Here is a 23,545-nt window from a genome sequence, read left to right on the forward strand (position 1 = left end):
TTCTCCCAAAAGTGAATAAGGTCCCCCAGTGAGCGCGTTTAGCCGCGCGTTTTTTGGCGCTCGCAGTGTCAAGAAACACATGAATAGTCAACGCGAGTCACGTTGAATAAGGGGCCTGAACGGGGGACACACGGCTGAGGTCACACCTAACCCCTTTTTGTACGGTGAGGAGCTCCGCTTGAATGGCATCCCGATCTCCAAGGCCCCCAAAACGACCCCCCCCTCCCTCCAGCCTGAACACAATATATCGGAGGGTCAGCCATTTAGAACTGAGATGGGGAGGAATTTCTTCACTCAGAGAGTTGGGAATGTTTGGCATTCCTGACACTGCGGGGTTGTGGAAGCTCCACCATTGAAAATATTCAAGACGGAGACCGATAGATTTGTAAACACTATGGGGTTCAATGGTAATGGGTATGGGCAGGAGGGTGGAGCTGAGCTCAAAGATCAGCCAGGATTGTGTCAAATAGAGGAGCAGACCGTAGGGCTTAAAGACTCCACCTGCTTTATGTCTTGTGTTCTTATGTTGCCCTCAGCTATTTGATTTCTTGATGTTCTTCTTTACCTGTCAGAACACTCCTCTGGACCTTATCGACACGGGGAAGGGGCTGAAAGTACAGACGGACAAGCCTCACCTGGTGAGCCTCGGGAGTGGCCGCCTCAGCATTGCCATCACATTACTTCCACTTGAAGAAGGTGAGAGGTTACTCTCTTGTCGAGGGTTGGTTGCCATTGCACACACCTACTAGAGGTGTAAATTAGCTTTACTTTCAAATGTTCAAAGTGTGTGAGCCATGGCTCGGCGGGTAACACTTACTGATCGCTGGGTTAGAAGGCCATGGGTTCAATGCCCATTTCAGACCTTTGGGCACAGGTATTGCGGGTGGTTCTCCCGTACAGTTCTGAAGGAGTGCTGCATTGTTGGAGGTACAGTTTGTCCAGGTGAGATGTTAAACTGAGACTCAGGGTGGGATTCTGTCATAATATACACCAGTATATCATGGTGCAGACACACACACTGATGGACACGCAGTGGGACCAATCAGCATACACAACACCGCAGCCAATCACCAGTGAGAGCACACGCACTATAAAGACGGGGACAGGAGAGTTCCCGCTCATTCTAGTAGCAGCCAGCTCGGAGCACAGAACTCACAGCCTGCAACACAGACATTCACCATGTGCTGAGTGCATCGACTGGTTAGGACTAGGCAACGGTCAACAGTTAAAGCTGGTATTGCATTTACCCACGGTTCAAGTAGGTTAATATAGTTAACCTTATAATAAAATAGAGTTGCCCCACTTCCAGTGTTGGTGACCTGTTTGTGATCCAGAACACCCAACACATCAGATTCTTCAGTCGCGCCCGGCCAGTGACTGGAATTCCTACCTGAGGTCAACAGACCTTTGCATGATCCCCGTCCGTGGCGATCAAGTAGTGGGCATGGCGAAAAATCCAGCCCTCCATCTGTTCTCTCAGTCAGACGTGAAAGATCCCGTGGTTCCATTTTGAAGGAGAGCAGGGAGGTTATCCCAAGGTTCGAGGACAATATTTATTCCACAATTAACATCACTAGAACAGATTTTCTGGTCATTGATCTTATTGCTTCCTGTGTACAACTTGGCTGTATTTCTTCATTACAGCAGCGACTACATTTCAGAGTATTCTATTTTTTAAAAATAAATTTAGAGTACCCAATTCATTTTTCCAATTAAGGGGCAATTTAGCGTGGCCAATCCACCTACCCAGCACAACTTTGGGTTGTGGGGGCGAAACCCATGCAGACACGGGGAGAATGTGCAAACTCCACACGGACAGTGACCCAGAGTCGGGATCGAACCTGGGGCCTCGGCATCGTGAGGGCTAACCCACTGCGCCACATTGCTGCCCGTTCAGAGTATTCTATTGTGCATCGTGCACTCTGTCTGCTCCACCCTCACTTGCAAACCCTCCCACCATTTGGCTAAGCAATCCAGGGTGTCCTCGCTACAACCCTCCACCTTGCTTCATCTCTCTTCAACTCTCCTCAGACCCAGATCTTCAACCAAACCTTCTGCCTTGGCCAGCTTATCTTTTAACCCTCTAAGTGTGGAAGGGATGGGAACATTTCTGAACATGGAAGATTGAAAATCATCACTTTGCCCTCTGGCAATTTCCTCCCTGGTCATCTGAGCTTCTTCACAATCCCAACATTGAGAAAGATCATCCCACCTCTGCCTTGCTCTCAGGCAAGAATGCACTGTGTTCATTGGGTAAAACTCTGTGATTCTATTTGATAAACCCTTTAGGGAGAAAGATGTTAAAGGATGATGAAAGGGATTTGATCGCAATGAGCCCAGTAGATTCATAGAAACATAGAAGATAGGAGCAGGAGGAGGCCATTCGGCCCCTCGAGCCTGCTCTGCCATTCATTATCATCATGGCTGATCATCCAACTCAATAGCCTAATCCCGCCTCCCCCCATATCCTTTGTTTCCATTCGTCCCAAATTCTATATCTTAACTGCTTCTTGAAAACATGCATTGTTTTGTCCTTAACTACTTTCTGTGGCAGCGAATTCCACAGGCTCGCCATCTGGGTGAAGAAATTTCTCCTCATCTCTGTCCTAAACTGTCTATCCCGTATCCTCAGACTGTGGCCCCTGGTTCTGGACACCCCCACCATCGGGAACATCCTTGCTGCATCTTGCATTCCCTCTGTTCTCAAACATCTCTTTATGATAGGTAGCAGAGCACTCCCGGGATGAATCACTCAGACTTTGCTGTCTGGTTACGATCCTCTCTGAAGCCACTGGTTCGGTTGCTGCTTGAGAATTCCCTTCGAGATTCCTGTGAGCTGTTTGAAATTTTAGATGTATTGTGCGAAGGTGGGGGGAGGGGGGAATCCCACTAAATCGTTAATGTTCAAAGAAAAACTAAAAGAAAAAACAAATTAAAATATATTCCCTGCAGGTGGGACTCTGAAGAAATTGAAAATTGTTCATTTGTAATTTGTAACGCAGAGATTGTCCCGTGATATTTACTCAAAAAGAGTTTTTTTTTAAAATCATGGAACAGGGCAGCACGGTGGCGCAGTGGTTAGCACTGCTGCCTCACAGCACCGAGGTCCCAGGTTCAATCCCAACTCTGGGTCACTGTCCGTGTGGAGTTTGCACATTCTCCCCATGTTTGCGTAGGCATCACCCCCACAACCCAAAGATGTGCAGGGTAGGTGGATTGGCCACGCTAAATTGCCCCTTAATTGGAAAAAACTGAATTGGGTACTCTAAATTTATTTTTTTAAATAATGGAACAATTTCAGCATTTTCCATGTTTATTTTACTCTTTTAATTGCGTTTTGAGACAAATTACAGGCATCTTACTAGGCATCTTCATTTCCGAATAGTCTTGTCTTGAGGGCCCCCTCCCTCGGTTTTTGGGGAATGGATTGGTGATGGAATGTGGGAGGGGGTGTGGGGGATTAAAGCTCAGATTAGTTTCACTGGAGAGGCCATGCTGAGACAGATAACATGTTGTCAGTGTGCAGCTTTCCCACCCAATCTCCAATCCCCACGTTAAACAAGATACTGGGTTTGCTTCATGGAGAGTTCACTGTTGTTTCACATTATTAAGCAGCTCGATTGACGAGGGAACAAAGCCGCTTCTCAGAGTCGCTTCCTAACTGCGTTGCTGAGTTTCTCGCCCTTGATTGCAAGTAAAGATTTGCGTACCTTTCCGGAATGTTCCTGCGCTATGACCGCATGGGACATCTGTCTTCTGGGGTGCATGTAAAAGATCCCATTCTATTATTTTGGATCCCTCACAGTGCCAGGGATACAGGTTAGCACTGCTGCCTCACAGCGCCAGGGACACGGGTTAGCACTGCTGCCAGGGACCCAGGTTCAGTTGCGGCCTTGGGTGACTGTGCAGAGTCTGCACGTTCTCCCCGTCTCTGCGTGGGTTTCCTCCGGGTGCTCCGGTTTCCTCCCACACATCCAAAGATGTGCAGGTTAGGCGGATTGGTCAAGCTGAATTGCCCTCAGTGTCCAAAGATGTCCAGGCTGGATGGGGTGACAGGGTTGCGGGGGTGGGGGCGGGAGCATGGGGAGGGGATGGTGGGCTTGGGCCTGGGGTGAAGTGGGCCTAGGTAAAGTGCTCTTTCAGAGGGTCGGTGCAGAATCGATGGGCCGAATGGCTTCTTTCTGTACTGGAAAGATTCTATGGATTCCACTTCATTATCAATAATCATTTCCATGGATTCTGTGGAAACATTTCCTCATTTCATTCCTGAAAGATTTGGCTCTAATTCTCAATTCCCCAACAAGCAGAATCATTTTTTCTCTCTTGACCCTATCTGCTCCGATTAATAGTTGCAAACTTTAATTAATCACCCCATAACCGTGTAAATTTCAGAAATATAACCCTAGTTTGTGTAATCTATCCTTATGGCTAAATCCTTGGAGTGCAGGTATCATTCTGGTAAATCTAGGCTGTCCTCCCAGGTGAATTACAGGCTGGAATCTAATTGAAGGGTATCAGAGGTCTATTTTCATTGTTATGTGTAGAACACCTCCGTGACCGTCCCTCTGTTGTGACTTTTGCTGCCTTATGTTGACCAGAAACCAAAGATTAATTTCATAAAATCTAAATATAGCCTGTAACTAATTATATCCCTTTCCAGTTAATTTTATTTTTAAATGACAGACTATTTTGAAAGTAAAGTCTGTCAAATGTGTTTTGGGAAGAGGTCAGATGAGCATGCGACTTTACTGTACCGCAGGCTGATCGTAGTGAAGATCCGGCCAAGCATGAAGGTCGGTCGCTAAGAGCCTGTGGCTGTCACAGAGTCATTTCCAAGTTACTCATTCCCACCCCAAAGAGCTGACATTAAGGTTTGAAGTAATTTCAGAATGTGCGAGTGCACGCACCATGTCCACGCTCGCTAATCTGAGATGGTGTTTGGGATCTAATCTGGCTTGGGCAACAAATGTTGGTGTTCACCTCAACTCTCAGCTCTCCCGGAAAGAATACATTCACACAATCCAGAATTCTCAGCAATTTTGTTTCTCACGCCTGATGTTATAACAACAGCTCCCACCCTCTCTAATACAAGTAGTTTTTTTCTTTTTAAAGATTGCCTGGAACTCGCTGCCGGAGGAGGTGGTGGAAGCAGGGACGATAGTGACATTTAAGGGGCATCTTGACAAATACATGAATAGGATGGGAATAGAGGGATACAGACCCAGGAAGTGTAGAAAATTGTAGTTTAGCCGGGCAGCATGGTCGGCACAGGCTTGGAGGGCCGAAGGGCCTGTTCCTGCGCTGTACATTTCTTTGTTCTTTGTTCTTTGATTATAATTATACAATTAAACAAATATATTATTTTTGTCTCACTTAATGGGGAACTTGAGAGTGAGTGAGTAAGTGAGTGAGTGAGTAAAGGAGTGAGTGAGGGGTGGGTGAGTGAGTGGGTGAATGATGGAGGGAGTGGGTGGGTGAGCTTGGGAGTGGGTGGCTGAGTGAGGGAGTGGGTGAGGGAGTGGGTGGGTGAGGGAGTGAGGGAGTGTGTGGGTGAGTGAGGGAGTGTGTAGGTGAGTGAGGGAGTGTGTGGGGGCGTGAGGGAGTGTGTAGGTGAGTGAGGGAGTGGGAGAGTGAGGGAGTGGGTGAGGGAGTGAGGGAGTGTGTAGGTGAGTGAGGGAGTGTGTGGGTGAGTGAGGGAGTGGGTGGGTGAGTGAGGGAGTGTGTGGGGGAGTGAGGGAGTGGGAGAGTGGGAGAGTGAGGGAGTGGGTGAGGGAGTGTGTAGGTGAGTGAGGGAGTGTGTGGGGGCGTGAGGGAGTGTGTAGGTGAGTGAGGGAGTGTGTGGGGGCATGAGGGAGTGTGTAGGTGAGTGAGGGAGTGGGTAGGTGAGTGAGGGAGTGGGTAGCTGGGTGGAGTGTACAAAGTCCACTATCAGTGGAAATGCTGCACATTCTCAATCCAAAGTCAACTCTCCACTTTGCATGAATGAGTATTTTTCATGGATCCTTCAAACCTCCTCACAGCCTCGGAAGACTGTGGACCCCCCACTTCAGAATTCCTGTTTTAACTGGGCTCAGTGTCCAAGCACAGGTGCTGGGAAAGTTTTCTTAATTGATGGGATGTGGGCCTCGTTGGCAAAGGAAGCTTTTATAATAATAATGATAATCTTTTATTCGTGTCACGAGTAGGCTTGTATTAACACCCCAATGATTTATTGCCCATCCTGAATCACCCTTCACAAGGTGGTGGTTAGCTGCCTCAAATATAACTGAGTGGCTGCTGAGGCCATTTCCGAGGGCAATGAAGAGTCCATTCTGTTGCTATGGGTCTAAGTTACATATCGGGCAGCTGCTTTGCTTCCTTGATAAGAAATAATGAACCAGATGGGTAATAACGACAATCCAGCTGGTTCACTAAGTTGGCAGGATTCCACCCAGCACTTAGTAAGGACTGGGTCAGGCTCCAATGTGAATGCCTCCTGCAGTTGAGCAGCCCCATTGAAATTGACTGACCCAGTTGGCCGAGGTACTCAAGGACACCTGGTGGAACGGGTATCTGTACAGCAGGATGGGTGTGGGAGGGAAGGGCCCAGAGAGACAGGAACACCCCATTTCTATCCAGGGACGTTCTGATCCACATTGCTTGCCCATGCATTTGTCCTGTGCTATTCAGCATGGATGAGTCACTCAGTTGATGCTCCTCTTGTTTCTGGCCTTGCTCACAGGAAGGACCACGTTTGGCAGTTCCGAGTGTTCGACACAAGACATTAGTATCAAGGGACCAGGCATCGCTGCTCAGCATTGCTACATTGAGAACCAGAAAGGGGTTATAACGCTCCACCCATGTGGGAGCTTGTGCACAGTCGATGGAGTTCAGGTGAACCGGTCTACACGCCTGTCCCAAGGTAAGGGGAAAGTTAACAAACAAAAGTACCATTTCAAGCAATAACTGTGAAGGAAGAAAGAAACGGCATTTATATAATGCTTTTCACAATCTCAGGATGATACAAAGAACATCACAGCTCTCTAATACTAATGAGAAAAGGTCGTTTATCTATTTATTCAGGGGATGTTAGTGGCATTGACACCAAAACCAACATTTATTGCTGATAAATAAACACAGTAAATACTCAGCAGGTCTGGCAGCATCTGTGAAGAGAGAAACAGAGTTAACTGGGGGGTGATTTTCAACCTGCGCTCGCCGTCAGTGAGATCGGCGACGCGGGCGCTAGACGCTCGCCGGCAAGTTCGCGCTTTCCAATCTTCCAGGCCCCTGCCGGTGGCGTAAGGAGAATCCCGCCCTGGAAGATCGGGAACCTCATTTGCATATCATTCGCGAGCCCTCCCCCACTGAATATTCATCAGCGTGACGTCACACCGCTGGGATTTACAGCGTCAGTGTAGGAGAGACATAGTGCTGTCGTTCACACTGCACAGAGAGGAAGCGCCGGGTTTGCGCAGGGGTTTACAGAACATGGCGCTGTGACATGACAGTGTGAAGGCTCTTTATGGGTGAACAAAGTGACATTTACTGCAAACTAGTTATTACAGTGGTAACCTATCTCCCCCCCCCCCACCCGTGGCGGGGTTTCCTGTGGCAGGCACAGCGAGCCATTGGCCACCGGCAGGATCTTCCACTCTCGCCGAAGTTGATGGTCATCGGTGCAGCTTGCCAGCTCTGCCGCTGGGGAATCCTCCGTGCCGGAGGGTTTTGACGTCGGCGGGACCAGGCGGTCCTGCTGGTAGGAAGGGCCGGAAAATCCCGCCCTTTGTGCCATTTACTCAACAATCCGACATCCTGCAGACTAAAACTCACCTCAAAAGAATTGGTGGGAAAGAGAAATGGGACCTGTTGAGATTTCCGGAATGTTCTGTTTGAGTTTCAGGTTTCCAGCATCAACAGTATTCAGTTTGGTATTTGATGGAAAACAGTTGCCTTGAACTGTGATCTAAATCTTAGTGGTGATATCAGTTTTGTACAAATGTATTAATTCCCGGTTTGCTGCTCTGTATTTAGTGTGTCAAACTTAAATGACTCATTGTTCCAGGTAATTTATATGGTAATTAATTCTTTGTGTGAATGAATCAAGTTTATTCTCTCATGCAGTACAATGGAGGTGATTGACTTACAATATTATTAATGAGGTCAGGAGGAATGCTTTATTTGATGTTCCCCAACAGCATCGCTTCCCCGTTTGATAAACAAACAGCTTACAATCACTTTCCTGAATGTACTAAGTTCAAATTGTCAAGAAGGGCCATGTTGCATGAAATACTCCTGCTTAACTGCAGAGTGGGGGAATGTTAAGCTGCTGTTAATGCCCCACAACCTCCTAAAGTGTAGGCCTCTTACTGGGAGTGGATCAGTCTGGTGCCCAGATTCAGTCCAGTGCCAATTCCCAGATTCACAAAAGATGGCTTTGTAGATGGTGGACAGGCTTTGGGGAGTCAGGAGGTAAGTTATGCGGCACAGGAATCCTAGCTTTTGACCCTCGCTGGTAGCCACAGTATTTATATGGCTAATCCAGTTCAGTTTCTGGTCAATGGTAACCCCCAGGTTGATAATGGAGAATTCAGCTATGGTAATGCCATTGAATGTCAAGGGGCGATGGTTAGGTCTGGTCTTGTTGGAGATGGTCATTGCTTGGCAGTTGTGTGGCGCAAATGTTATTTGCCACTTGTCAGCCCGAGCCTGGATATTGTCCAGGTCTTGCTGCATTTGGACAGGGACTGCTTCATTATCTGAGGAGTCGCAAATGGTGCTGAACATTGTGCAGTCATCAATGAACATCCCCACTTCTGACTTTATGTTGGAAGGAAGGTCATTGATGAGGCAGCTAAAGATGGTTGGGCCTAGGACACTGCCCTGGGGAACTCCTGCAGTGATAGAACCAGAGAACCATCGAATTCCTACAGTGCACCAAACCTCTGAAAGAGCCTACTCCCCTGCCCTATCAATCACCAGGCAGGAATGTTCCCTTCCAGCCGGGGAACACTTCAGCAGTCAAGGGCATTCAGCCTCTGATCTCCGGGTAAGCGTTCTCCAAGGCGGCTTTCAAGACGCGCGACGACGCAGAATCGCCGAGCAGAATTTGATAGCCAAGTTCCGCACACATGAGTACGGCCTGAACCGAGACCTTGGATTCATGTCGCATTACATTCATCCCCCACCATCTGGCCTGCGAAATCCTACCAACTGTCCTGGCTTGAGACAATTCACACCTCTTTAACCGGTGATTATCCCTCTCTCCAGTTGCTCCATCTGGACTTAATTACCTGCAAAGACTCAAATTCAAAGTATCATCTCGCATCATTGACTTTGTCTATATGTGTGTTTGTGGAACCCACCTCTTCACTCACCTGAGGAAGGAGCAGCGCTCCGAAAGCTAGTGTTTGAAACAAGCCTGTTGGACTTTAACCTGGTGTTGTAAGACTTCTTACTGATCTCACCCCAGTCCAACGCCGGCATCTCCACATCATGTTGACAAACTAACAGCTTCAAAAAACAATGTAGTTGGTGTGATAATGGCCAATCCAACTTTACAGTGTTTCAAGCATTGTAGCTGTAAGTGTGGCTCAGTTGGCAGCGCATTTACTTCAGAGTCACGAGGTTATGCGTTCAAATCCCATTCTAGATGAAATCCCAGCTGACACTCCAGTGCAGTGCTGCACTGTCAGAGGTACTGTCTTTTCGGTTGAAGGTAGCGCAGTGGAGCAGTGGTTAACGCTGCTGCCTCACGGCGCCGCGGACCCGGGTTCAATCCCAGCCCCGGGTCACTGTCCGTGTGGAGTTTGCACATTCTCCCCGTGTCTGCGTCGGTTTCGCCCCCACAACCCAAAGATGTGCAGGGTAGGTGGATTGGCCACGCTAAATTGCCCCTTAATTGGGATAAACAATTCTGGGAGCTTGCTGTGCACAAATTGGCTGCCACATTTTATACAACAGCGACTATGTTTCATTGCCTACAACGCTTTGAGGTGATGCATAAATGGAAATTAATTTTTTTCTTTCTTTATAATTTTGCCAGAGATTTCTTTTCACCAGCAAGATTGCCGGAATGGGCTCGATCTGAAACAGATGCTACAGTTCCTAAATTAGTTGAGCAGTTTTTTAATCGCACCCTCAGCATGATTGGCTGAGGACAGTTTTAAACCTGCAATTAGACAGGAAGTCATGGTGCTGTTTCCATGGTACAAGCAGCCAGTGATTTCACTGTCATGTTGCAGCTCCCACGTTCCACTCCCCATATAATTTGCAGGAATGTTGAGATAGGTTTCAGTGAGGGTGGGACACAGCACTCAGGCAATCCCTGCTTCTGATGCAGGAGCAGTGCTGTTCAACGATTACAGTTCACTGTCTTCAAAACTGTGTGTGACTGTGATGGACAAAACCTCACTGGACACTGCCTCACTGGACACTGCCTCACTGGACACTGCCTCACTGGACACTGCCTCACTGGACACTGCCTCACTGGGCACTGCCTCACTGGACACTGCCTCATTGGGAACTGCCTCACTGGGCACTGCCTCACTGGACACTGCCTCACTGGACACTGCCTCACTGGACACTGCCTCACTGGACACTGCCTCACTGGGCACTGCCTCACTGGACACTGCCTCATTGGGAACTGCCTCACTGGGCACTGCCTCACTGGACACTGCCTCACTGGACACTGCCTTACTGGACACTGCCTCACTAAAGTACTGCCTCACTGGGCACTGCCTCACTAAAGTACTGCCTCACTGGGCACTGCCTCGCTGGGCACTGCCTCACTGGGCATTCCTTCACTGGGCATTGTCTCACTGGGCACTGCCTCACTGGGCACTGCCTCACTGGACACTGCCTCACTGGACACTGCCTCACTGGGCACTGCCTCATTAAAGTACTGCCTCACTAAAGTACTGCCTCACTGGGCACTGCCTCACTAAAGTACTGCCTCACTGGGCACTGCCTCACTGGACATTTCTTCACTGGACATTCCTTCACTGGGCATTGTCTCACTGGCACTGTCTCACTGGGCATTGTCTCACTGGGTTACTGCCTCACCGGGCACTACCTCACTGGGCACTGTCTCACTGGGCATTGTCTCACTGGGCACTGTCTCATTGGGCACTGCCTCACTGGGCACTGTCTCACTGGGCACTGTCTCACTGGGCACTGCCTCACTGGGCACTGTCTGTCTGGGCACTGCCTCACTGGGCACTGTCTGTCTGGGCACTGTCTCACTGGGCACTGCCTCACTGGGCACTGCCTCACTGGGCACTGTCTCACTGGATACAGTCTCACTGGGCATTGTCTCACTGGGCACTGTCTCACTGAGCACCGCCTCACTGGGCACTGCCTCACTGGGCACTAGCTCACTGGGCACTGTCTCACTGGGTACAGTCTCACTGAGCACCGCCTCACTGGGCACTGCCTCACTGGACACTGTCTCACTGGGCACTGTCTCACTGAGCACCGCCTCACTGGGCACTGCCTCACTAGGCACTGTCTCACTGGTTACAGTCTCACTGGGCATTGTCTCACTGGGCACTGCCTCACTAAAGTACAGCCTCACTGGACACTGCCTCACTGGACACTGCCTCACTGGGCACTGCCTCACTGGGCATTGTCTCACCGGGCACTGCCTCATTGGGCACTGCCTCACTGGGCATTCCTTCACTGGACATTCCTTCACTGGGCACTGCCTCACTGGGTACTGCCTCACTGGGCATTGTCTCACTGGGCACAGCCTCACGGGGCACTGCCTCACTGGACATTCCTTCACTGGGCACTGCCTCACTGGGCACTGCCTCACTGGACATTCCTTCACTGGGCACTGCCTCACTGGGCACTGCCTCACTGGACATTTCTTCACTGGACATTCCTTCACTGGGCATTGTCTCACTGGCACTGTCTCACTGGGCATTGTCTCACTGGGTTACTGCCTCACCGGGCACTGCCTCACAGGGCACTGTCTCACTGGGCATTGTCTCACTGGGCACTGCCTCATTGGGCATTGTCTCACTGGGTTACTGCCTCACCGGGCACTGCCTCACAGGGCACTGTCTCACTGGGCATTGTCTCACTGGGCACTGCCTCATTGGGCACTGCCTCACTGGGCACTGTCTCACTGGGCACTGTCTCACTGGGCACTGCCTCACTGGGCACTGTCTGTCTGGGCATTCCTTCACTGGGCATTGTCTCACTGGGCACTGTCTCACTGGGCACTGCCTCACTGGGCACTGCCTCACTGGGCATTCCTTCACTGGGCACAGTCTCACTGGGCACTGTCTCACTGGGCATTGCCTCACTGGGCACTTTCTCACTGGGCTCTGCCTCTCTGGGCATTCCTTCACTGGGCACTGCCTCACTGGGCACTGTCTCACTGGGCATTGTCTCACTGGGCACTTTCTCACTGGGCACTGCCTCACTGGGCATTCCTTCACTGGGCATTGTCTCACTGGACACTGCCTCACTGGACACTGCCTCACTGGGCATTCCTTCACTGGGCACTGCCTCACTGGGCACTGTCTCACTGGGCACTGTCTCACTGGGCACTGCCTCACTGGGCACTGCCTCACTGGGCATTCCTTCACTGGGCACAGTCTCACTGGGCACTGTCTCACTGGGCATTGCCTCACTGGGCACTTTCTCACTGGGCTCTGCCTCTCTGGGCATTCCTTCACTGGGCACTGCCTCACTGAGCATTCCTTCACTGGGCATTGTGTCACTGGACACTGCCTCAGTGGGCACTACCTCACTGGGCATTCCTTCACTGGGCATTGTCTCACTGGGCACTGCCTCACTGGACACTGCCTCACTGGGTATTCCTTCACTGGGCATTGTCTCACTCGGCACTGTCTCACTGGGCACTGCCTCACTGGACACTGTCACACTGGGCACTATATCACTGGACACTGGCTCACTGGGCATTCCTTCACAGGGCATTGTCTCACTGGACACTGCCTCAGTGGGCACTGCCTCACTGGGCATTCCTTCACTGGGCATTGTCTCACTGGACACTGCCTCACTGGGCACTGCCTCACTGGGCATTCCTTCACTGGGCATTGTCTCACTGGGCACTGCCTCACTGGGCACTGTCTCACTGGACACTGCCTCACTGGACACTGCCTCACTGGGCACTGCCTCACTGGGCATTCCTTCACTGGGCATTGTCTCACTGGGCACTGCCTCACTGGGCACTGTCACACTGGGCACTATCTCACTGGACACTGCCTCACTGGGCACCGCCTCACTGGGCACTGTCTCACTGGGCACTGCCTCACTGGGCACTGCCTCACTGGGCACTGTCTCACTGGATACAGTCTCACTGGGCATTGTCTCACTGGGCACTGTCTCACTGGCCACTGCCTCACTGGGCACTGTCTCACTGGGTACAGTCTTACTGGGCATTGTCTCACTGGGCACTGTCTCACTGAGCACCACCTCACTGGGCACTGCCTCACTGGACACTGCCTCACTGGACATTTCTTCGCTGGGCATTCCTTCACAGGGCACTGTCTCACTGGGCATTGCCTCACTGGGTACTGCCTCACTGGACATTTCTTCACTGGACATTCCTTCACTGGGCACTGTCTTACAGGGTGCTGTCTCACTGGGCACTGCCTCACTGGGCACTGCCTCACTGGGCACTGCCTCATTGGGCACTGCCTCACTGGACACTGTCTCACTGGGCACCGCCTCACTGAGCACCGCCTCACTGGGCACCGCCTCACTGGGCACTGCCTCACTGGGCATTGTCTCACTGGGCATTGTCTCACTGGGCATTATCTCAGTGGGCACTGCCTCACTGGGCACTGTCACACAGGGCATTGTCTCAATGGGCACTGTCTTACTGGGCGCTGTCTCACTGGACATTGTCTCACTGGGCACTGTCTCACTGGGCATTGTCTCACTGGGCACTGTCTCACTGGGCACTGACTCACTGGGCATTGTCTCACTGGGCACTGACTCACTGGGCTCTGCCTCACCGGGCACTGCCTCACTGGGCATTGTCTCACTGGGCACTGACTCACTGGGCACTTCCTCACTGGGCACTGATTCACCGGGTACCGCCTCACTGGACATTTCTTCACTGGACATTCCTTCCCTGGGCACTGTCTCACTGGGTGCTGTCTCACTGGGCACTGCCTCACTGGGCACTGTCTCACTGGGTACTGCCTCACTGGACATTTCATCACTGGACATTCCTTCACTGGGCACTGCCTCACTGGGTACTGCCTCACTGGACATTTCTTCACTGGACATTCCTTCACTGGGCACTGTCTCACTGGTGCTGTCTCACTGGGCACTGCCTCACTGGGCACTGACTCGCTGGGCATTGTCTCACTGGGCACTGCCTCACTGGGCACTGCCTCACTGGGCATTCCTTCACTGGGCACTGTCTCACTGGGCACTGTCTCACTGGGCATTGTCTCACTGGGCACTTTCTCACTGGGCACTGCCTCTCTGGGCATTTCTTCACTGGGCACTGCCTTACTGGGCACTGCCTCACTAGGCATTCCTTCACTGGGCATTGTCTCACTGGGCATTGTCTCACTGGGCACTGTCTCACTGGGCACTGCCTCACTGGGCACTGCCTCACTGGGCATTCCTTCACTGGGCATTGCCTCACTTTGCACTGCCTCACTGGGCATTCCTTCACTGGGCATTGTCTCACTGGGCATTGTCTCACTGGGCACTGCCTCACTGGGCACTGCCTCACTGGGCATTCCTTCACTGGGCATTGCCTCACTGGGCATTGTCTCACTGGGCACTGTCTCACTTGCACTCCCCCTCTGGGCATTTCTTCACTGGGCATTGTCTCACTGGGCACTGCCTCACTGAGCATTCCTTCACTGGGCATTGTGTCACTGGACACTGCCTCAGTGGGCACTACCTCACTGGGCATTCCTTCCCTGGGCATTGTCTCACTGGACACTGCCTCACTGGACACTGCCTCACTGGGCATTCCTTCACTGGGCATTGTCTCACTGGGCACTGCCTCACTGAGCATTCCTTCACTGGGCATTGTGTCACTGGACACTGCCTCAGTGGGCACTACCTCACTGGGCATTCCTTCCCTGGGCATTGTCTCACTGGACACTGCCTCACTGGGCACTGCATCACTGGGCATTCCTTCACTGGGCATTGTCTCACTGGGTACTGTCTCACTGGGCACTGCCTCACTGGGCACTGTCACACTGGGCACTATCTCACTGGACACTGCCTCACTGGCCATTCCTTCACTGGGCATTGTCTCACTGGGCACTGTCTCACTGGACACTGCCTCACTGGGCACTGTCTCACTGGACACTGCCTCACTGGGCATTCCTTCACTGGGCATTGTCTCACTGGTCACTGCCTCACTGGACACTGCCTCACTGGGCATTCCTTCACTGGGCATTGTCTCACTGGGCACTGCCTCACTGAGCATTCCTTCACTGGGCATTGTCTCACTGGACACTGCCTCAGTGGGCACTGCCTCACTGGGCATTCCTTCACTGGGCATTGTCTCACTGGACACTGCCTCACTGGGCACTGCCTCACTGGGCATTCCTTCACTGGGCATTGTCTCACTGGGCACTGCCTCACTGGGCACTGTCTCACTGGACACTGCCTCACTGGACACTGCCTCACTGGACACTGCCTCACTGGGCACTGCCTCACTGGGCATTCCTTCACTGGGCATTGTCTCACTGGGCACTGCCTCACTGGGCACTGCCTCACTGGGCACTGCCACACTGGGCACTATCTCACTGGACACTGCCTCACTGGGCATTCCTTCACTGGGCATTGTCTCACTGGGCACTGCCTCACTGGGCACTGTCACACTGGGCATTCCTCCACTGGATACTGCCTCACAGGGACTACCTCACTGGCACTACCTCAGTGGGGCAGTCTACTGGCACTGTCTCAATTGGGGGAGTCCCACTGCCCAGTATTCGGTAGCACAGTGGTTAGCACTGTTGCTTCACAGCACCAGTGTCCCAATTTCGATTCCCGTCTTGGGTCACTGCCGGTGCGGAGTCTTCCCGTGTCTGCGTGGGTTTCCTCCGGGTGCTCCGGTTTCCTCCCACAAGTCCCGAAAGACGTGCTTGTTTGGTAAATTGGACATTCTGAATTCTCCCCCTGTGTACCCGAACAGGCGCCGGAATGTGGCGACTAGGGGCTTTTCACAGTAACTTCATTGCAGCGTTAATGTAAGCCTACTTGTGGCACCAATAAAGATTATTATTATTCACTCAGCATTGGCAGAAATATACATGACATCGAATTTAAGGCAGCGAACCAGTCCATTCTGCCCCACTGATCTGTGCCAGTCTCTGTGCTCCAGACGAGCCCCGTCCCGATCCCACTTCATCTCAGCCGGGTAATTGGGCAATAATCTACCTGAGATTAAACACCAGCTGCACCAGCTGCACAGTGCAGGTTAAAAACTGAAATTGGGTCTTGCTTTACTGAGATTAAACCAAGGTTTGCCCATCAGTCACAGGATCTGTGCTCAACAAAGCCCGGAATTCTGTTTACAGTCCACCATCTGCACTTTGGAAAGGATGTATCTGCCTGGGATTGAATGCAGCAGGAATTCACCAAAATATCACCCCAGCTGGAAAGTTTAGATTATGAGGAGAGATGACATGGACAATATTTGTATTTACACAAAGTTATATGGAAAAAACAACAACTTATATTTGTAACGCAAGACATTTTAAAAAACGGAAAGATCTTGCATCCCAAAGAGGAACAAAACCATAGAATAGAACCGTAGAATCCGTGCAATGCAGAAGGAGCCCATTCGGCCCATCGAGTCTGCACCGAGCCTCTGAAAGAGCACCCTCCCTATGCCCACCCCCCGATCCTATCCCTGTAACCCCACCTAACCTGCGCATCTTTGGACTGTGGGAGGAAACTCGGGGGAGCCCACACAGACACAGGGAGAACGTGCAAGCTCCACACAGACAGTCACCCAAGGCTGGAATCGAACCCGAGTCCCTGGCGCTGCGAGGCAGCAGTGCTAACCACTGTGCTGCATATAACAGCGGGTCCCGGCCTGGTAACTGAGATTCGGAATGAATGGGCTTGTGTGGTGTCAAATGTGGAGTTTTCACGAACAGGAGAGTCGGTGGCTGGAGGATAGGGATTTAAGGTAATTGTCATATGAACAAGGAGCACCATGAGAGGGCGATGGAAGCAGATTCAATACTGACTTCCTCAGGGGAATCGCGTAAGTATTTAAAAAGGAAAAATTTGCAAGGTGATGGAGAAAGAGCAGGGGTTGTGGAAGTAATTGAATAGCCCTTGCAAAATTCTAGGCACAAAGGGGCTGAATGGCCTCATTCTGTTGAATTCTATGAAAGAGACAAGAGACGGCTTTTATACTTTAGCAGGTTATTCATTCCTGAAAATGCGAGTAATTCTTGTTCCAGCTGTATTTACTCTGTAACCTACCCCTCAGAGCACAAGTGTGATTGACAGGCTAGTCAAATCAAATAGCCAGAAGGTACGACCTACACATCTGGCATCAATATAGAGACTTTCTGAAACCTACGAGCATAATTTTCCCCTCTGTCTCTTCACCAGCTGTTTGATCTTGTACTCTAAGTATGAATGGATTTTTTGGCTGTATATTAATGTCTCGTGTTACACACTTTCACCTGCTCTTCCCCTCCCCTGCACTGAAATATCCCACTGCACGGCTCGAAGAAGAGCTGTGTCTTGGGGCCAATATTTGTCACCGAATGAATATCACTAAAACTACATTATCTGGCCGTCATTGCAGCCCTGTCTGTGGGATCTTGCTGTGTGCAAACCGACTACCGCGGCTTCCTAATAGCAGCGGTGGCTACATCCCAGAATGATTTTATTGGCGGGGAAGTGTTCTCGAGGCCGTCCTCCCCACATGGAGCAGCCTCACTGGATTTAAGCAGGCGCGACATATATGAAATATGATGGGATGAAGGGCTCGTTAGTAAAACAAACCCTGGCACAGACCAGGTGGGCTGAGTGGCTTGATTCTGTGCTGTAAGTTCCATTTAATTCAATGTCGTTACCCCAGCAAAGTGATGCACCCCAAAGCTGAATAGCCTTATCAGCTAGCCTTCCACATTTTGCCTGATGAATTGTTGCAGGATTACTGTAGTCGGCAAAAGACAGACTTGCATTTACGTAGCGCCTTTCATGAGAGAGTACATCCCTGCTGGTGGAACGTCCTGTGGTCTGAGTGACGCCAGCAGAGTGTTTGCGTGGGCTTCGGTTCTCCATCTTAGTCTGTATGAGCCACGTCACCAAATGAAACCACTCATCGTGTTTGTAAGAAATCCAAGTGTGTGGCACCTCCATATCTTTCTCTTTGCGGCACTGAGAGAATATCACAGTTGAGGGATAGTTATTGTCCAGGGTATCAGGATAAATCCCCTGCTCTTTTTCGCGATCGTGCCAAAGGACCTATACCATGGAGACTCAGTTTAATGTCTCACCCCTAAAGACGGCATCTCTAACAGTGCAGCACTTCACCGGTACTGCACCGGGGTGATAGGCTTCGGGTTTTTGTACTCAAGTCAATTCACGGCGTGAGACTTGAACCCTCAGCCTTCTGAAAGAGAGGTGGGAAAGCTTCTCACTGAGCTATGGTTGATGTGTGGCTCAAGTGGCTGGGGGGCGCAGGGAGGCGAGCGCAGGGAAGGGGAGTTGGGAGGGGAGATCAATTGGGGAGCATGGCATGAGGCACTGCGTAGGGTAAACGGGACCTCCTCTTGTGCAAGGATGAGCCTGATACAGTTTAAGGTGGTGCACAGGGTGCATATGACTCTGGCGAGAATGAGTGGGTTCTTTCAGGGGGTAGCAGATGAGTGTGAGAGGTGTGGGCGGGGGCCAACGAATCACATGCAGATGTTTTGGGGTTGTGAAAAATTGGAAAGATTTTGGGCAGGAGTGTTCCCGGTCTTAGCCAGGATAGTGGAGGAGGACGTGGACCTGGACCCTTTGGTGGCGATATTTGGGGCGTTGCTAACTTTTGGTTGGCTCTTAATTCGTAATTTGCTCTGTTTGTTTAACCTTTGCTCTAGAGTCGCCAGGTATCTTTATGATACCGCCACGAGGTTCAAGTTCAAGTAATGATCAATACCTCAACACACCAATTAGTAAGATTCAAATCAAAACACATTTATTATATACAGTAAATCACTACTCATGCATAAACTCTACTTTCTAGACTATTCCTATAACTAAAAGGCCTATACTTAGCTTCGGACTGGCCCACCAGGTCAGGGGAACAAATGGCCTTTCGTTCAGGTCCTGAGTCTGCAGGATTCAAAAGCTGGTATGGACTGGTAGCTAGGAGCGCCTATCTCATAGCGAGCGTTGACTGGAGACTTACTTGGTTGATGCGGCAGCTTAGACAGGTCACTCTCACGGGTTGATTCAAGTTGCTGAGTGACCCTGCCAAAGAAGGACGATTTGAACTTGGGGGCTTTACTTTATAGTCCCCAGGGACTTCACGCCCTTCGGGGCGGACCCCGTACCTGTTTCCAAGTGATTGGACTGCGTTCCGATCATTTGGATCGATTTCTCCAATACTGGAGTTGTTCCCTGATCGCTGGGCGGTCCCTAAATGTCCGTTGGCCTTCCTTTGTCTTGGCTCCTGCTGGCGCCGAGGAGTCTGGCTTGGCCTTATTCACCTTAAGTGTTGCAATTGTGCCTTGGAATCGCTCATTACTATGCAAATGGCTGCTGGTTTCAGTGCTGTCTGGTTCTTGCAAGTTTCAATGCACATGATTTCTGCACTTGCTAGTCCTTGCCTGTGTTGGCTGAATTTCCCTTCGGTCTTTGCGGTTCTCCATTTTAAGTCGGGAAGTGGCCAACCCAGGTGGCTACAGGGGTTTCAGAGAAGCCGGAGCTCATGGAGAGGAGGAAGGCCGATGTCTTGGCCTTCGTCTCTCTGATTGCACGGTGACGAATTTCACTGGAGTGGCGGTCGGCATCAGCTTGGTTTGGTGACCTGTACCACTTGCTGTGGTTGGAGAAGATAAAGTATGAGTTAAGGGGCTCTGCAGAGGGGTTTGAGAAAAGGTGGGGGATGTTTGTGACCGTGTTTGAGGAGCTGGTTTGTCGCAGGGAGAGGGAGGGGAGGGGTGGGGAGGGTGAAAAAGGGGAAAACTTTGTACAGACTGTACAGTTGATTGCTGGGAAGTATGTTTCCTGGGGTGTTTATGCGTTGCAACCTGTTGCGATACATGTCTGTAATAAAGTACATTTTTTATTTGGCTGGCATCACGTGGCTGGCACCACGAGACAGACATGGGCGAGACCCAGAACATGGAACAGAAATGGAAAAGTCTGCATTAATGCTGTCGAGGCGACGTCTTGGGATGGTTTGTGGAGCAAACATCAGTTCGACTTTCAAACCGCTCTGAGCGGATGCTTTGAGTGCTTTGGTTGACTGGATTCTGTTACCACCCTTCAAGCACTCTCTCTCTCTCTGTGTCTCTCACTCTCTCTCTGTCTCTCTCTCTCTCTGTCTCTCTCTCTCTCTCTCTCTCTGTCTCTCTCTCTCTCTGTCTCTCTCTGTCTCTCTCGCTCTGTCTCTCTCTCTCTCGAGCACAGCAGTTTAACAGACTTAAAAGTGACCAGCCCTAATGTCCAGACATTCCGGCTGATCGGTATCAAGGTTCCTCCGCTGGGATGTGGAAGATTTATCAGCATCATCCCTTTTATCAGATGTTAGCGGACTGGGAATCACAGATATGCGTCAGGGTAATGAGGTCACACAGTATTCCTGAAGGGATATGGGGAGCAGGGATACACATTTGTTAATCAGGGGCTGGTAATATCTAAAGATCTCAAACTGTCTTTGGGTCAGCATCACTCCCAAGTCAATTATCTACAGCAAAGCCACAGGAAGTAGTTTGCAATGTTTCAAGGAATAGGCTTCAGTTGCAGGATGTGAGGACGGTGGCCCCAGATTACAAACACAGAAAGGATCTAGATTTTGTGTCGATTGACAACAATGTCTCCCGACTGAAGACTGTGATTGTTGTTGAGGTCGGGGCTATCTAAGCCAAATAGAAAGTAAGATAAAACCTGCATCTGTATAGCGCCTTTCACAGACGTCGGGGTGTCCCGACAGGCAACAGAGTGCTTTTGAAGTTTCGTCACTGTTGTCTCCAGGAAAGGTGGCAGTCAGTTTCAGGACAAGGTCGCTCCAACAGCAAGCGATGGTGACCAGCAAATCTGCTTTGTAAGGATCTTGGTTGAGGAAAAAAAAAACCTCAGAATTCTGGCCTCTCGATAAATTTCAGAAAAAGTTGGAACCAAATGTTAAAACACACCTGCCTTTCTCAAACACCCTGACAACTGTCACCTCCTGTACACCATGACTGTGGGGATGTTCCTATGTTCCTAGTGTGTGTCATTCCGTAATAACAATAATAATAATAACCTTTGGTGTCACAAGTAGACTTACATTAACACGGCAATGCAGGGCAGCATGGTGGCACAGTGGTTAGTGCTGCTGCCTCACGGCGCCGAGGTCCCAGGTTTGATCCCGGCTCTGGGTCACTGTCCGTGTGGAGTTTGCACATTCTCCCCGTGTTTGCGTGGGTTTCGCCCCCACAACCCCAAGATGTACAGGGTAGGTGGATTGGCCACGCTAAATTGCCCCTTAATTGGAAAAACTGAATTGGGTACTCTAAATTTATTTAAAAAAAACAAAAAAAAACGAAACCACTGGAATGGCGTTACTGTGAAAATCCCCCAGTCGCCACATTCCGGCGCCTGTTCGGGTACACAGAGGGAGAATTCAGAATGTCCAAATTACCTAACAGCGCGTCTTTCGGGGACTTGTGGGAGGAAACCGGAGCACCCGGAGGAAACCCACGCACACACGGGGAGGATGTGCAGCCTCCGCACAGACAGTGACCCAAGCCGGGAATCGAACCGGGACCCTGGAGCTGTGAAGCAACAGTGCTAACCACTGTGCTACCGCCACTACCTCTGACATTGCGGCACTCTCTCAGCACTGCTCTGGGAGTGTCAGAATGGATTGTAGTACTCAAATCTCTAGAGTGTGTCTCAAACGCATAACCATCTGACTTAGAGACAGGAGTGCTACCCAACCAGGCCAGTGCTTGTAATCTAGTGACTTAATGTCCGTCTTATTTTAAAATATAAAATGAGAAATAAAGAACATTTTTCAGTGTCTTTCGTCTAACTCTCTCAAAGGCGCTCTCGGATCTTGCCCAGTGGCCATGCCTCGTGTATGGGCCTAGACAATCAATGCCAGACAGCAATCCGGCACAGAAGTCATCACAACCAAACACAATTTTGCCCTCAGTTGCCAACGGGCTCTTGACATTGGTTAGTGATAAAATATTTTTATTTCTTTTGCGTTGAGGCACTGAGATTTGAGATGGTCTAAAGTCGGGTGATTTAGCACTGGCCTCTTGAGAATCCCCGATTTTAAAAGCTTCACCACTGGCGGGTGTGCCTTCAGCTGCCCCAAGCTCTGGAATTCTCCCCCTACACCTCGCCATCTCTTTGAGACACACCTTAAAAGCCACCACTTGGGCCAAACCTCTGAACACCTGCCCGAGTAACTTTTTAATGTGGCTCGCTGTCAGGTCACAAACCTGTGAGGTACCTTGAGGGCATCTTACAGCATCAAATGAAGAATAGAACTGCATGTTGTTGAATGGGTTAATGACTTCAGATGTTAGAATACCCACTTGTCCATCAACGAGAGTTCACATGGCATCAAAGAAAGTCTGAGAAGCAAATGCAGCACATGCAGTTGTGTGAGGGTAGTGTTGTGTTATGTTATTGCGAGTAACATAAGCTGCCACTTGATGTAGGCTCTGCTGAAAGATGCTTCAGACTCGGAGATAAGTTTAACGTATTTATTGAACGATTGACAATGCTCTTTAATGAGTTTGACTCTCTACTAATCTGCCTCTAGTAACTCAGTCTATTCTGCTAACTATCCAAGCTTGCCCTCGACCATGTGCTAGGGTGTGATGTTGCTGATAATCAAACCTGTCCTGCTCTCTTGGTTTCTGCCGGTGGAAGAGGCAGAGCCTGTGTGCCTTGTCCTTTTTATTTGGGTCGTGTAGTGCCCCCTTGTGGTAATGCCACTTCTAGGTGTCCTGATTATCCATTGGTTGAGTCCTGTTCTAATGACCCAATGGTTGCGTGTCTGCATGTCATGACATTTCTGGTGCTCCCTCTAGTGGTTACTTCGTTGTAGTGTATTTACATTAACCCCTTGTGCATATACAGTGATGCATATCACTACAGATGGGTTCCCTTCACTGATTGGATCTGTAAAGTAGTGACGCAGTGTGAGAAGAAGGAAGCTGTTACACCTGAGCCAACACTTGGAACAGAGTCAGTTGGGTGATATTCTGGTAGCTGTACCGGCCAGTGAATCATTCACTGCTTATCAGAGCGATATGAAGAATTAGTTCAATTTCTGGCACCTCGATACACAAAGCAAGGATTTGCATTTACGTAGACGATCCCATAACTTCGGGACATCCCCAAGTGCTTCACAGCCAGTTAATTATTCCCA

The 23,545-nt window shown here is 50.3% G+C and overlaps 1 protein-coding gene across 25 annotated transcripts in view; it reads left to right on the forward strand.

Annotated features, from left to right (window-relative positions):
- The window catches only part of phldb1b (pleckstrin homology-like domain, family B, member 1b), a 405,781-nt gene that overhangs the window by 148,063 nt on the left and 234,173 nt on the right, over positions 1 to 23,545 (forward strand). For all 25 annotated transcript variants that reach the window (XM_072486416.1, XM_072486401.1, XM_072486409.1 and 22 more), the window contains exons 3-4: positions 573 to 696; positions 6,722 to 6,901. In XM_072486416.1, the coding sequence (XP_072342517.1) occupies positions 573 to 696; positions 6,722 to 6,901 (304 nt within the window). The remainder of the gene's footprint in view (positions 1 to 572; positions 697 to 6,721; positions 6,902 to 23,545) is intronic.

The sequence above is a fragment of the Scyliorhinus torazame genome, chromosome 21, assembly GCF_047496885.1.
Source record: "Scyliorhinus torazame isolate Kashiwa2021f chromosome 21, sScyTor2.1, whole genome shotgun sequence".
In the NCBI taxonomy this organism is placed as follows: domain Eukaryota; kingdom Metazoa; phylum Chordata; class Chondrichthyes; order Carcharhiniformes; family Scyliorhinidae; genus Scyliorhinus; species Scyliorhinus torazame.